Source organism: Elephas maximus, chromosome 2 (genome assembly GCF_024166365.1).
Source record: "Elephas maximus indicus isolate mEleMax1 chromosome 2, mEleMax1 primary haplotype, whole genome shotgun sequence".
NCBI classification, from domain to species: domain Eukaryota; kingdom Metazoa; phylum Chordata; class Mammalia; order Proboscidea; family Elephantidae; genus Elephas; species Elephas maximus.
Genome location: NC_064820.1, coordinates 231237974 through 231249494, shown reverse-complemented (window position 1 = coordinate 231249494; position 11521 = coordinate 231237974). Strand labels below are relative to the sequence as shown.

Sequence of the window (11521 nt, the reverse complement as noted above, 5' to 3'; positions counted from 1 at the left end):
CCAGTAACCAGGATGATGCCCTGCTCTGTCCAAGACCTGGCACCCTGGACCCTCAGGTGATGCCTCACTGTGACTATGACCAGACATCTAAAGCCCCCAGGTGACACGTGCTCTGGCCAAGACCTGGCACCCAGAATTGCTAGGTGACATCCCGCTTTGGCTGAGACCCAATACATAAGACCCTCAGGTGACTCCCTGGTCTGAGACCTGGCACCCAGGACCCCCAGGTGACATCCTGCTATGGCTGAGACTCAACACATAAGACCCTCAGGTGACTCCCTGCTCTGTCCAAGACCTAGCACCCCAGGACCCTCAAGTGATGCCTCACTGTGACTATGACCAGACATCTAAGACCCCCAGGTGACTCGTGCTCTAGCCAAGACTTGGCACCCAGAACCCCCTGGTGACATCCCACTATGGTTGAGACTCAATACATAAGACACTTAGGTGACTCCCTGGTCTGAGACCTGGCACCCAGGACCTCCAGGTAACATCTGCTCTGACCAAGACCCACCTAGGATGCCCAGGTGATTCCCTGCTCTGACCACACCCTGCACCCCTTCTATGTGCACCCCCTCTTGAAGCCCATGACAGACTGCTGGGACTTCTGGGGAAACCTCCACCCAAAGTCAACTGCCAGCCCAGGCCCCACCACAGTTCTTGAGAACCCATTACCGTCTCCCCTCATTCATCCTCCAATTAGGACATGTTCCCAAACCTGAGAGCTGAGACCCTGTTGAGCCCAAGGGTCTCAGTTCCTACCCTCTAGGCACCACCTCTGCCTTGACCCAGGACCCACCACGTCCATTGAGGCCCTGGCTTGATCCCTGGCTCTGAGCTCTTGAAGGAGGCAGTGCCCACCTGCACAGGTGTTGCCTCCACCTGCACAGGTGTTGGCCAACTTTCAACCTCAGAGCAGGCCTGTTGAGCCACCTGTACTTGACCTCAGTGAATTCACCCAAGTCTGTGATTTTCTGCTTTTATGGAGTATCTAACCTCTGCTCACTACAGAGTCAGAAGACGCACCCCGGAAGCACCCTCCCCGGCCGGCACAGGCAGAGGAGCGCTTGCTGTAGACAGGACTCTTTAATGAGCTTATTGACAACGGGAACTTATTCTGGCGGCCGCGCCAACCAAGGGCAACTTTCCAAGCATGTGGCTGAGACTGGCTTAAGACTGGCTTAGGATGCCACACCTCCTAGTGAGTTCTCTGTGCACTGCTGGACTTCCAAGTTCCATCACAATAATAAACATTTCCTCATGGTCACTGCAGACACCCAGTCATGGAGCGAGGGCCGGGCCTGTGGGGCATTTCCCCAGTAGGTCGACATTACACAGGGCGGGGGGTGGGGGGAGGGTATGGGAGGTGCTGGTGGGGACCCAGAGAGGCTGTGCTTAAAGCTACCCTCTGCTCTCTTTCCCATCTCTTTCTCCTGCCTCTAACCCTACATTGGGGTCCTCACTCACACTCTAGCCCAGCCCACCTTGTGCAGGGGGAGGGGGACATCCTGCCCCAGAAGTCATGCTTAATCTGGCTTCTGGTGGGAGGAAAGGGACCACAGGGATGGGGTGTGCCACGTCTGAGTCTCGCTCAAGGGGAGGATGCCTTGTCCCTCTGGGTGGCTCCTCATGGGACCCGCAGGTGGGAGGGAGGACAAGGAGGAACCCTACACCTCTGGGGAGAGGCCACACACACCAACAGAGCCTCTGGAGACCCGGATGCCAGGGTGTGAGGACACAGTCTGGGTCATCAGGTCCCCATGAAGATGAACCGCTGTACGGCTGGCCTCGAAAATGCCTGGCCCTGAGGTGACTCCTCACACGTGCCCTGGGGACTGTCCCTGTGTGTAAACAGCACGTGGAATCAAGGCCAATGCAACAGCCAGGTCATCTTGAGGCTCGGCCAGAGCCTGGGTAGGTACACTCCCAAGCACTCTGGACTGTGTTCCTCTTTTGCCTGCAGCCTCCAAGCATGTGAAGCAGCTTACTAGGCTGGGGGGTTGTGGTCAGCTAAAGAATAAAAAAAAAAAAGAATAGTCCCCCGCAAAAAGGCACGTCTTAATTCCTGGGACCTGTGAATGGAACCTTACATGGAAAAAAGGACTTTGCAGATGTGATTACATTAAGGCTCTTGAGATGGGAAATTATCTTGGTTTATCGGGGTGGGCCCTAAATGCAATGACAAGTGTCCCCATAAGAGGGTGCAAAGGGAGAACACAGAGAGGCAGAACACATCATAAGATGCAGAGATAGGAACAAGGCAACCACAAGCCAAGGGACGCCTGAGGCCACTAGAAGCTGGAAGAGACAAGGACAGATCTTCCCCAGAGTCTCCAGAGGGAACAAGGCCCTGCCCGCACCCTGAATTTGGACTGGCGGCCTGCAGATTGTGAGAGAATGTTTCTGTTGTCCCAGCCACCCAGTGTGTGGTAATGGGTCAGAGCCGCTGCAGGATACTAATTTGGGTTGGGGTCAGTCTGGCCATCTGTGCACATGGGTGGGCAGCCCTGGCTTCAGCAGAGTGCCAGCGCAGTCTCAGGGTCCCCCACGATGTCCCTGTGCACCAGCTTAAAGGTGTCAATGAACAGCTCCATCCAGTCCTGCCGCTCGACCCCTGTGGCAAACTTGGCCCGCTCGGCAGTGTAGACCAGTACGGCCACCAGCCTGGAATAGGCAGCAGGGTCGTGCGTGGACTCCGTGTCGTTTAGCAACTGTCGGATCAGGGGGATGGTCCGGGGGAAGGTGGTGTCGGGCCCCTCTTCCGTGCGGAGGAAGGTGACCTGGGGTGCCCCGCTAGGATGAGGTCCATCTGCAAGGGAGCGTCCAGAGAAGGGTTTAAGGGCACAGGGTGTGTGAGCGGCCACTGGCCGCCCTCCTCGGGCTGACAGCCCAGGGAACCTCTGGGAGAGACAAGTTTGGACCAAAGCAGAGAACGGTGATTGGGCTGGGCTAGATGAGGAGGGGTACACAGGCCCCTAGTGGCCCAGGGGGGACGTGGGGCCAAAGCCAGTCGGAGAGTTTGGGGAGATGGCAGCCAGGCGACAGGGCCCAGGAGCCCGGGAGCAGAAGCGCCGTTGGAAGACACCTCACCCGTGGTGGCTCCAACAGAATCAGGCCAGCCTGGGGTGGGCTTGAGCCCGCGTGTGGCCGGGGTTCTGGGTGTGTGGCCACATTTGGCCTGGAGGCCAGGGCTGTGCCAGCCCCACACACACTGAGGACGCCATTTGCAAAAGCACGCTCTAAAGCTCCCGAGTTGCCATGTTTGATTTGTTCTGAGAACTTCCAACGGCTTTAGAGAAGGAGCTCTGTAAAGCTTAGTAGAAGGGAATTTAAGGAGGCAGAGAAGCGCAGGGTCTTTAAAGGGGCCGCTCCTTTTATCTGGGAGAAGGGGAACCTATCGAGGCTTCCACAGAAGCAGTGGACCGAGTCCCAGTGATCCCTCACCTGCTCCCTGCCTGCCTGCGCCACACCCTCAGCATCAGCCAGCCGCCACCTTCCCTAGGCCTGGGGGAAAATGCTCGTCCCAGGTCACCTTCCTCGGGAGTCTGAGCCACTGCTTGACCTCGGCTGCAGGGCCTGTTTTCTCCCTTTTGAGGGTCCCTTGAAGTACACACCACATTCAGACCTTGGTTGGGCCAGTCAGGGAATCCCACCCCAGGAGGGAGGGCCCAGGGCACCCTGGGGCCCACAGCAGCTCCTTGCTCTGCCCATGCATTGAAGGGCCCCAGGCAGCTGCCATGCCCACCCACTCACGGTCCAACCCCAGGCTTCTGTGTACAGACCTCAGCCCCTGCGTCTGTGGTGGACACAGCAGCAACTGTGCTGGGGCTGTCTGTTTGCCATTTCCAGTTTTGGGGGCTCTAACACTCCAGGCACTATACACTGTGTCCCCAGCTAACGCTCAGCAGGGTGCTGAGACTCCAGGTGGGGCTCCCACCACCTTCCAGCTGACCCCTACACCTTGCCAATGCTGCCAATGCCATAACCTGGCCACAAAATACAGCCTGGGGAAACTCCTCTGCCTCCCCCAAGTCCAGCATGTTTCTTGTCCTCAGGACACCTCAGAGCCTTTAAATATGCTCAGGGCACCCAGCATATTCCACATGAGGAAGCTGCTTCATGGGCCGCCTGGACCACACAGAACACACGTGCACTGAGAAGCCCTGCCTGCAAGATGCTGACTTTCATTAAGATATGCAGAGCACATGTGGCCTCACACCCAGACACAGACACAGACACAGACCTGGCCTCAGACCCGGATGAAGCCATGGACGTATCCAGCCTCACACCCAGACGCAGACAGAGAAATGCAGACTCTGATACGGATATGGCCTCAGACAGGGATGCAGACATGGCCTCACACCCAGACGCAGACAGAGAAATGCAGACTCGGATACGGATATGGCCTCAGACAGGGATGCAGACATGGCCTCACACCCAGACGCAGACACAGAAGCAGACCCGGATGTGGACACAGCCTCATAGCCAGACGCAGACACAGAGATGCAGACGTGGCCTCAGACCCGGATGCAGACATGGTCTTACACCCAGCCTCAGATGTGGCCTCAATCAAAGCCTTAGATACAGATGCAGACACGGTCTTACACCTGGACACAGACACAGACCCAGTCACAGCCTCAGACACAGACCCAGACCTGGACATGGCTCAGACATGGACACAGACATGGTTGCAGACATAGATGCCGACACGTGTTGGCGACATGGACACAGACACGGGCACGGACATGGATGCTAACACGTGTTGGAGACATGGACACAGACATGATCACAGACACAGATGCTGACAGGTGTTGGAGACAGACACGGGCACACAGATGCTGACACGTGTTGGAGACGGTCGCAGACACAGATGCTGACAGGTGTTAGAGACACACAGACATAGGCACATAGATGCTAACACGTTGGAGACATGGACACAGACGTGGGCACAGACAGAAGCTGACACGTGCTGGAGACATGGACACAGACATGGTCACAGACATAGATGCTGACACATGGAGACATGGGCACAAACATGGGCACATAGAAGCTGACACGTGTTGGAGACATGGACACAGACACGGTCGCAGACATAGATGCGGACACATGTTGGAGACATGGACACAGACACGGGCACAGAAATGGATGCTGACACATGCTGGAGATGTTGACGCAGACATGGATGCAGACGCAGATGACGAAGGCACAGACACGGACACGGACCCTCCACCTCCCCAGCGGTCCCATTCTAATAGCTGGCTCCAGTGACAAGCCAGGCTCGACCCCCCTCCCAGCAAGAAGGTCAAAATGATGTCCCAAGGGTCCAGGATGGTGGGGCAGGGCTTGCAAAGGGGTGGCTTAGCTCCCAATGCCCCCAGGGCCCCTCCTTTGGGCTCCACTGCCCCACAGTCACTATGCAGTTGTCACCATGGGAGCTACAGGTCTGATGACCAGCCAGAGTGTGAACGATGCCTGATTCCTTCCCAGATGCCTGGGCACCTACGGAGGCCTTCTGCTGAACAGCCACCTGAACCTCCTACCAGTCACCCTGACGTCTAAACAGCACCCAGCCCCTCACGTGCCCCCAACCCCTCACCAGGCCCCCAATCCCTCGCTAGGCCCCCCATCACCTCACCAGGCCCTCACAATACCTCACCAGGCTCCTGACTCATCACCAGCCCCCTGACACCTTACTAGACCCCCATCACATCCGCCCCAATCCATCACCAACTGCCTGACACCTCGCTAGCCCATCACCTCACCAGGCTTTGACTCATTACCTTGCCAGCCCTCTTTCTCCTCGACAGGCCCCCACAATACCTCACCAGTCCCCTGATACTTCACATGCCCCCATCTTCTCACCAGGCCCCATGACACTTCACCAACCCCACAACATGTCACTGGCCCCTCATATACCTATCCAGCCCACCAACACCCCACTAGCCCCCTCACTCCTTTCCAGGCTGTGCACCCCAGTTCTCCAGCCTCACAGTCACTTCTGCCCCAAATATTCTAAATCCAGGGACACGGCTCCCTTGATCCAGCACCTGCCCCAGGGGAGGGCAAGCAGTAGTAGCCATGCACAGCAGCGGCGGGGCGGATGGTTAGGAGGCAGCACTCAGGCCCTACACTTGTGGAGTTACTGTGGGTCTGCCTCCTGGACAGCCATAAATCAGACCTTTGATTCACTGAATCCATGCTTCCTCCTCTAATGGCCCCAGCACACTGCCCAGCTTGGGGAGCCAAAGAGGTGTCAAACCACAGCCAGTCCCCCTACTGCTGGCCCATCTGTGGGCACTGGACAAGACGCACCATGCCTATGCGGGACTGCCAGGTGCTAGCCTCCAGTGGCTAAGAGCCAAGGGCAGCCCCAGGGCTTCCCAGCCCCTATGTGCTGGGTGAGTAAGGGCAGCCCCCCAGCCCACAGGCACCAGGTCACAGGGGCTCCTGGGCACCATCCCCATGTCCTGGAGTCTTCCCCTAGTTCCCTCCTCTCTATGCTCAGGGCCAAGGGTGTGCTCTGCGTTCTGGGGGAGAAACCACCCATGTGGGCTGAGATGCCAATCTCAGGCACTCCTCACGAAGGAGAAGCACTGCCCCTGGGTCTCACAAGGCCCCCTCCGCCCCCACCCCAGGCCTCTTGGCTGCATCCGTGCTGTCTGAGGGGGGTTGAGGTGGCTCCCTGTGTTACCTGTTTGGCAAGGAAGGTCAGGGCAGACAATCTGGGGATCTGCAAGAGAGGAAAACAGGCCGGGGGTCTGGTCAGTCTCCACTGGTCCTACATGGTGCTGACCCATAGCCCAGAGGGCAGAGGGAATGGACATAGCCAACACCCTGACCTCGGCCTCCCAGCCTCGAGAACTATGAGATGACACATGTCTGTTCTTGGTGGTATCTGTTACAGCAGCACAAGGGCACTCAGACACTGGGCTCTGGGTGAGGCTGGAGTCTGTCCCCATTTGTGACTGCCCAAGCCCTCTCCCTGCCTGGGCCCTTCCCTTGCTTCACATACATCAGAGTGGGGCCTCAGCCAGTGCATGGAGGGGCCCCCAGGGCTTGTATGGCCAATGACAGGAGGCCTGGCCGCCTATGATGGATTGAATTGTGTTCCCCCAAAATATGTGTTGAATTTCCAGCCCCGTACCTGTGGGTATAATCCTGTTTGGAAATCAGATTTTTCTTTTGTTATGTTCTGGGGTCATACCAGAGTTGGGCGTATCCTAAACCTGGTCAACCAAATCACTTCTGAGTTATGAAAAGACCAGAACAGACACAGACACACGGGAGAGGAAGAGGAAGCAGGATGACAGAGACACACAGAAGGGGAAGAGGAAGCGGGATGACAGAGACACACAGAAGGGGAAGGGGAAGCAGGATGATAGAGACACAGAAACGGAAGAGGAAGCGGGATGACAGAAATACACAAAGGGAAGACGAAGCGGGATGACAGAGACACAGAAAGGGAAGAGGAAGCGGGATGATAGAGACACACAGAAGGGGAAGACCAAGAGGGATGAGAGAGACACACAGAAGGGGAAGAGGAAGCAGGATGACAGAGACACACAAAAGGGGAAGAGGAAGCAGGATGACAGAGACACACAGAAGAGAAAGAGGAAGCAGGATGACAGAGACACACAGAAGGGGAAGAGGAAGCGGGATGACAGAGACACAGAGAAGGGGAAGGGGATGCAGGATGGGAGAGACACACAGAAGGGGAACAGAAAGGATGACAGAGACAAATGCAGCTATGAGGATTGCTGGCAGCTATTTGAAGCTGAAACAAACAAGAGCCTTCCCTTTGAACTGATGCCCTGAATTTGGGATTCTAGCGTCCTCAACTGTGAGAAAATAAATTCCTGCCCTTCAAAGCCACCACCCGTGGTATATTTTGTTACAGCAGCACTAAGAGACTACAACATGGTCTCCTCCTCCCAGCGCCCCCGGCCCCTCACCCGGGCACAGGATGTCCTCCATGTCATCGATGAACTTCTCGGCCACCAGGTCGGAGAAAAGCGTCATGTTGCGCACCTGCTGGGGCTTGTTGCAGGCAATGGAGTTGAGGTTCTCACTCTCGTGTTGCTCGTGGAACATGTCACCGATGCCAATGGCTGTGACTGTGACAGCGTCGTCATTGCACAGCGCCCGCAGGTTTAGGTCATCATCCCGTGGGTCGTGACGCCCGTCCGTGATGACCACCGCGAACACGCGGGTCTTCTGCCGCCGGCTCTCCTTGATGAGCTGGTTGTAGGCGAACTTGAGGGCTGAGGGTGTCCAGGTGCCACCGGCAATCCACTCGAGGTTCTTGACAGCCTCCTTGAAGCTGGACAGTGAGTTGATGCGCTCGTCATCTAGCTGGATGGCCTCGAATGTGCCTTCATGGCTGTACTGCACCACGCCCACACGAGTACCTACAAGGGCGGGTGGTGTGACTTGTCAGTGCTGAAGACGCCTCAGCCCCACACCACGCGGCTCCTGAAGATGCCCGAGACCCGCTGGCCCTAAAGGCAGCTATTTCCAGGAAGCCCAGCAAAGCTCAAGACCAGTGGTGTCACTGGGGTTGGTGTCACCCAGTGTGATAACTCATAGTGTCACCCCCGCATGGGCCTCCTCCCATACCAGACCGTATAGAATCCTTAATAATGTTTTTTGTACTAACGTTACTTGTAAATTGTAACTCCTGTGTATCACTCCTTCTTTTCCTTTAATTACTACTTCGTTCTCAAAAAAGTTATTGACATATCAATAGTCACAAAACCAGAGACTTTAAATACACCGCCAGCAATGAAAACAGTGTGTGCTTGTGGCGCGTGCAGACGACACCACATGATTTGACGTATCACTGTAACTGAGTAATAGTGACAGCTCTGACTGGAGCACATTAACAGGTTCGAGAAGTAAATTATCATAGAGTTTTAGCCTTGAAGGTATACCGATACATGTAAGGGGGCTTGCAAAGAATGTTTTCGTTGTTAAAACTAACGATATTTTTATAGACGGTCATTTTGGTATCACTCTCTCTGACAATGTCACCTGGTGTGATCCACACCCCCACACACCCCTAGTGATGCCACTGCTCCAGGTCCGTTTGTTAGGTGGCCCTATTTGAGCTTCTGTTGCTCCGTCTTCCTGTTACCTGATCTCCTTGCATCCTGCCCAGTCTTTCCATCTATGAAGGGGTCTTCCTACACGCCACAGCCCGGGACCTCCCGCCCACCGCCCCGCCCCTGCAGTGGGCAGCCTCTGACCTGTCTCTGACTTGGGGTCCTTGGCAATAGCGCCCAGCCGGTTGACCACGTTGATGACGAAGTTCTTCTCCAGAGTGAAGTTGGTGTAGCCGATACTCTCAGAGCTATCGATGACAAACACCACGTCCAGGGCACCACAGCGCTTCTCACAGTCTGCAGGTAGGGTGGGTGGGGTCAGTGGGGTCAGGGGTGTCCCGCACCCACACAGAGCTCAGCCTCGGAAGACACTGGGTGCCCGTGTTCACCCACCCCCAGGGGTGCAAAGACAGTGCATGGTGGGCAAAGGAGGTGGGGACTTGGGACAGAGGGCCTGCCCTCCATGAGAACGCTGGTTCCTCCACGTCCCCGTCCTGGGAGTCACTGGTAGGTGGGCAGGCTCTGAGCCTGGACTCTCCAGTCATCCCCAGTGGGACAGACTTCCGGGGGCTAGGGCGGGTGGGGACTCACCACAGCACCCACACGTCTCCCTCACGTAGGTCATGACGTCACACTCCTGCAACATGGAGCAGAGGTCAGCCAAGAGGTCAGCCAAAGGGCCATGCCTCCTGTGTCCCAGGTCTGGGAGAGCACAGTGCATGGAGGGGGGCTTCCCAGGGATGGTGGAAGCCCAGGAAGGTATTTCTGTATGAGGAGTCCACGGGCTTTTGGGTGGAGAGAAGAGGTTCACAAGCAAAGCATGTGGGAGGGAGGCTAGCAATGCCCCTGCACCTGCTGACCTTACCCCTGCACCCTGCACCCAGCTTTCTGGTTTTTAGAAAGGAGAAAGAAGCTCTCAAAGAAGCATGCTGATTTCATTCTGGATGGAACACCTACCGTGAGACCAGGGTCTCCGGGGGGGCCAGGCTCACCCTGGAGGAAGAAGGAGAGAGCTGTGAGGCCCAATCGTGGCCCCAGGGCTACCCGCCCTCCGCATACCTGCCTGGAGTGCTGCCCTCCCACCAGTGGACAGACCTACCTCAGGTCCTGGGACTCCTCTTGGCCCCCGAGGGCCCGGCTCACCAGGGGGACCAGGGTCTGCCTGAAAAGGGAAAGGGCAAGTGGGCCTCAGCAGATACCTTGGCTGGGCCCTTGAGCACTGCAGGAGCGTGTGATCCCCACCCACAGCCCCTGCCTGGGTGGGCCTGGAAGGTGAGAGGAAGAGGTAAGTCTGTGTTGTTCTCCTGCTCTGTGCCTGGCACCATGCTCAGCCACTGAGGGGCAGAGAGACCAACAGAGCTCACAGACTAGCTCGGAAAGATAGCGGCTGAAACAACTCACTCTGAACCCAGGGCAATTCTGATTATCTAACCACTTGCCCGTCCATCTGTCCGTCAATATATCCACCCACACGTCTACCCACCCCTTCATCCACCCACTGACCCACCCATACACCATCTACTCACCCATTCACAAACTCACCCACCCCACTCGTCCACTGACATCCACCTACCCATCCATTCTCGCCCCCACCCACCGACCCACAGACCCACCGGCCCATCCCTCCCTCCCCCCATCCACCCCTCCCTCCCCCCATCCATCCCTCCATCCATCCATTCAAGCACCCATCTGGCCCCTCCCCAAGTTTCACGTCCAGCCTGGCCAGGGCCAGTGCCCAGGATACTCACAGGTTCGCCCTTCTCTCCTTTCCTCCCAGGGGCTCCTTTCAGGCCAAAGTCTCCTCTGCCTCCCTGGGACACAGGACAAAAACGTCACTCATGGAGAGCCCCTCAAATCCCCCGAAGCCTTTTTTGAGTCTCCTGGGAAAACTGTGGTCTCGGCAGTGTGGGGTTTATTAAATGGCAACATTTTGTAGCATTTAGGCAAGCTCCAGCTATTGTTTGAGAGGGGACAACAGCCCCTTGCCAGCTGCACACACTCAAAGTCAAACAAGGGGGCCTCATGGGCTTCAGCGCTGGGAGGCAGGAGGCAGCTGGCCTCCTCTTCCAGCTTGTTTGCCTGGGGCGTCTCTCCAGTGGAGGAGGGCTTTGCCCCATGCAGGGACCCATGGGAAAGACCTCTCAGCCCCTTACGACACGTACGGAGTCCTGGCCACAGAGGACAGGATGGACGGACTCCCCTTGGTGGAAGGCCAGGGAGGACAGGTAGGTAGGCTGGGGCTCCCTGTACCTACCTCGGGGCCAGGCGGGCCGGGCTCCCCTTTTTCTCCCTGTGAAGCAAACACAAGTCAGGGTAACTCAGCTCCAGAACCCAGAGAGCTGCAGCTACTGTGTCTGTGTCTGACCGAGGCAGGGACTGACTGCCGGCGGCCTGGAGGTTTTCTGCAGAGCCCCGTCCCG

The 11521-nt window shown here is 56.9% G+C and overlaps 1 protein-coding gene across 2 annotated transcripts in view; it reads right to left on the bottom strand.

Annotated features, from left to right (window-relative positions):
* Positions 1-11521, bottom strand: part of COL6A2 (collagen type VI alpha 2 chain) — a 36448-nt gene that overhangs the window by 3162 nt on the left and 21765 nt on the right. Inside the window, exons 20-28 of one of the 2 annotated variants that reach the window (XM_049875061.1) lie at positions 11356-11391; positions 10850-10912; positions 10201-10263; positions 10059-10094; positions 9693-9738; positions 9246-9398; positions 7953-8408; positions 6692-6730; positions 1357-2809 (exon numbers count right to left, since the gene is read on the bottom strand). In XM_049875061.1, the coding sequence (XP_049731018.1) occupies positions 2514-2809; positions 6692-6730; positions 7953-8408; positions 9246-9398; positions 9693-9738; positions 10059-10094; positions 10201-10263; positions 10850-10912; positions 11356-11391 (1188 nt within the window). In that variant the 3' untranslated portion in view covers positions 1357-2513. Of the gene's footprint in view, positions 1-1356; positions 2810-6691; positions 6731-7952; positions 8409-9245; positions 9399-9692; positions 9739-10058; positions 10095-10200; positions 10264-10849; positions 10913-11355; positions 11392-11521 lie in introns of those variants that run through there. The other variant, XM_049875060.1, reaches the window with a different exon arrangement.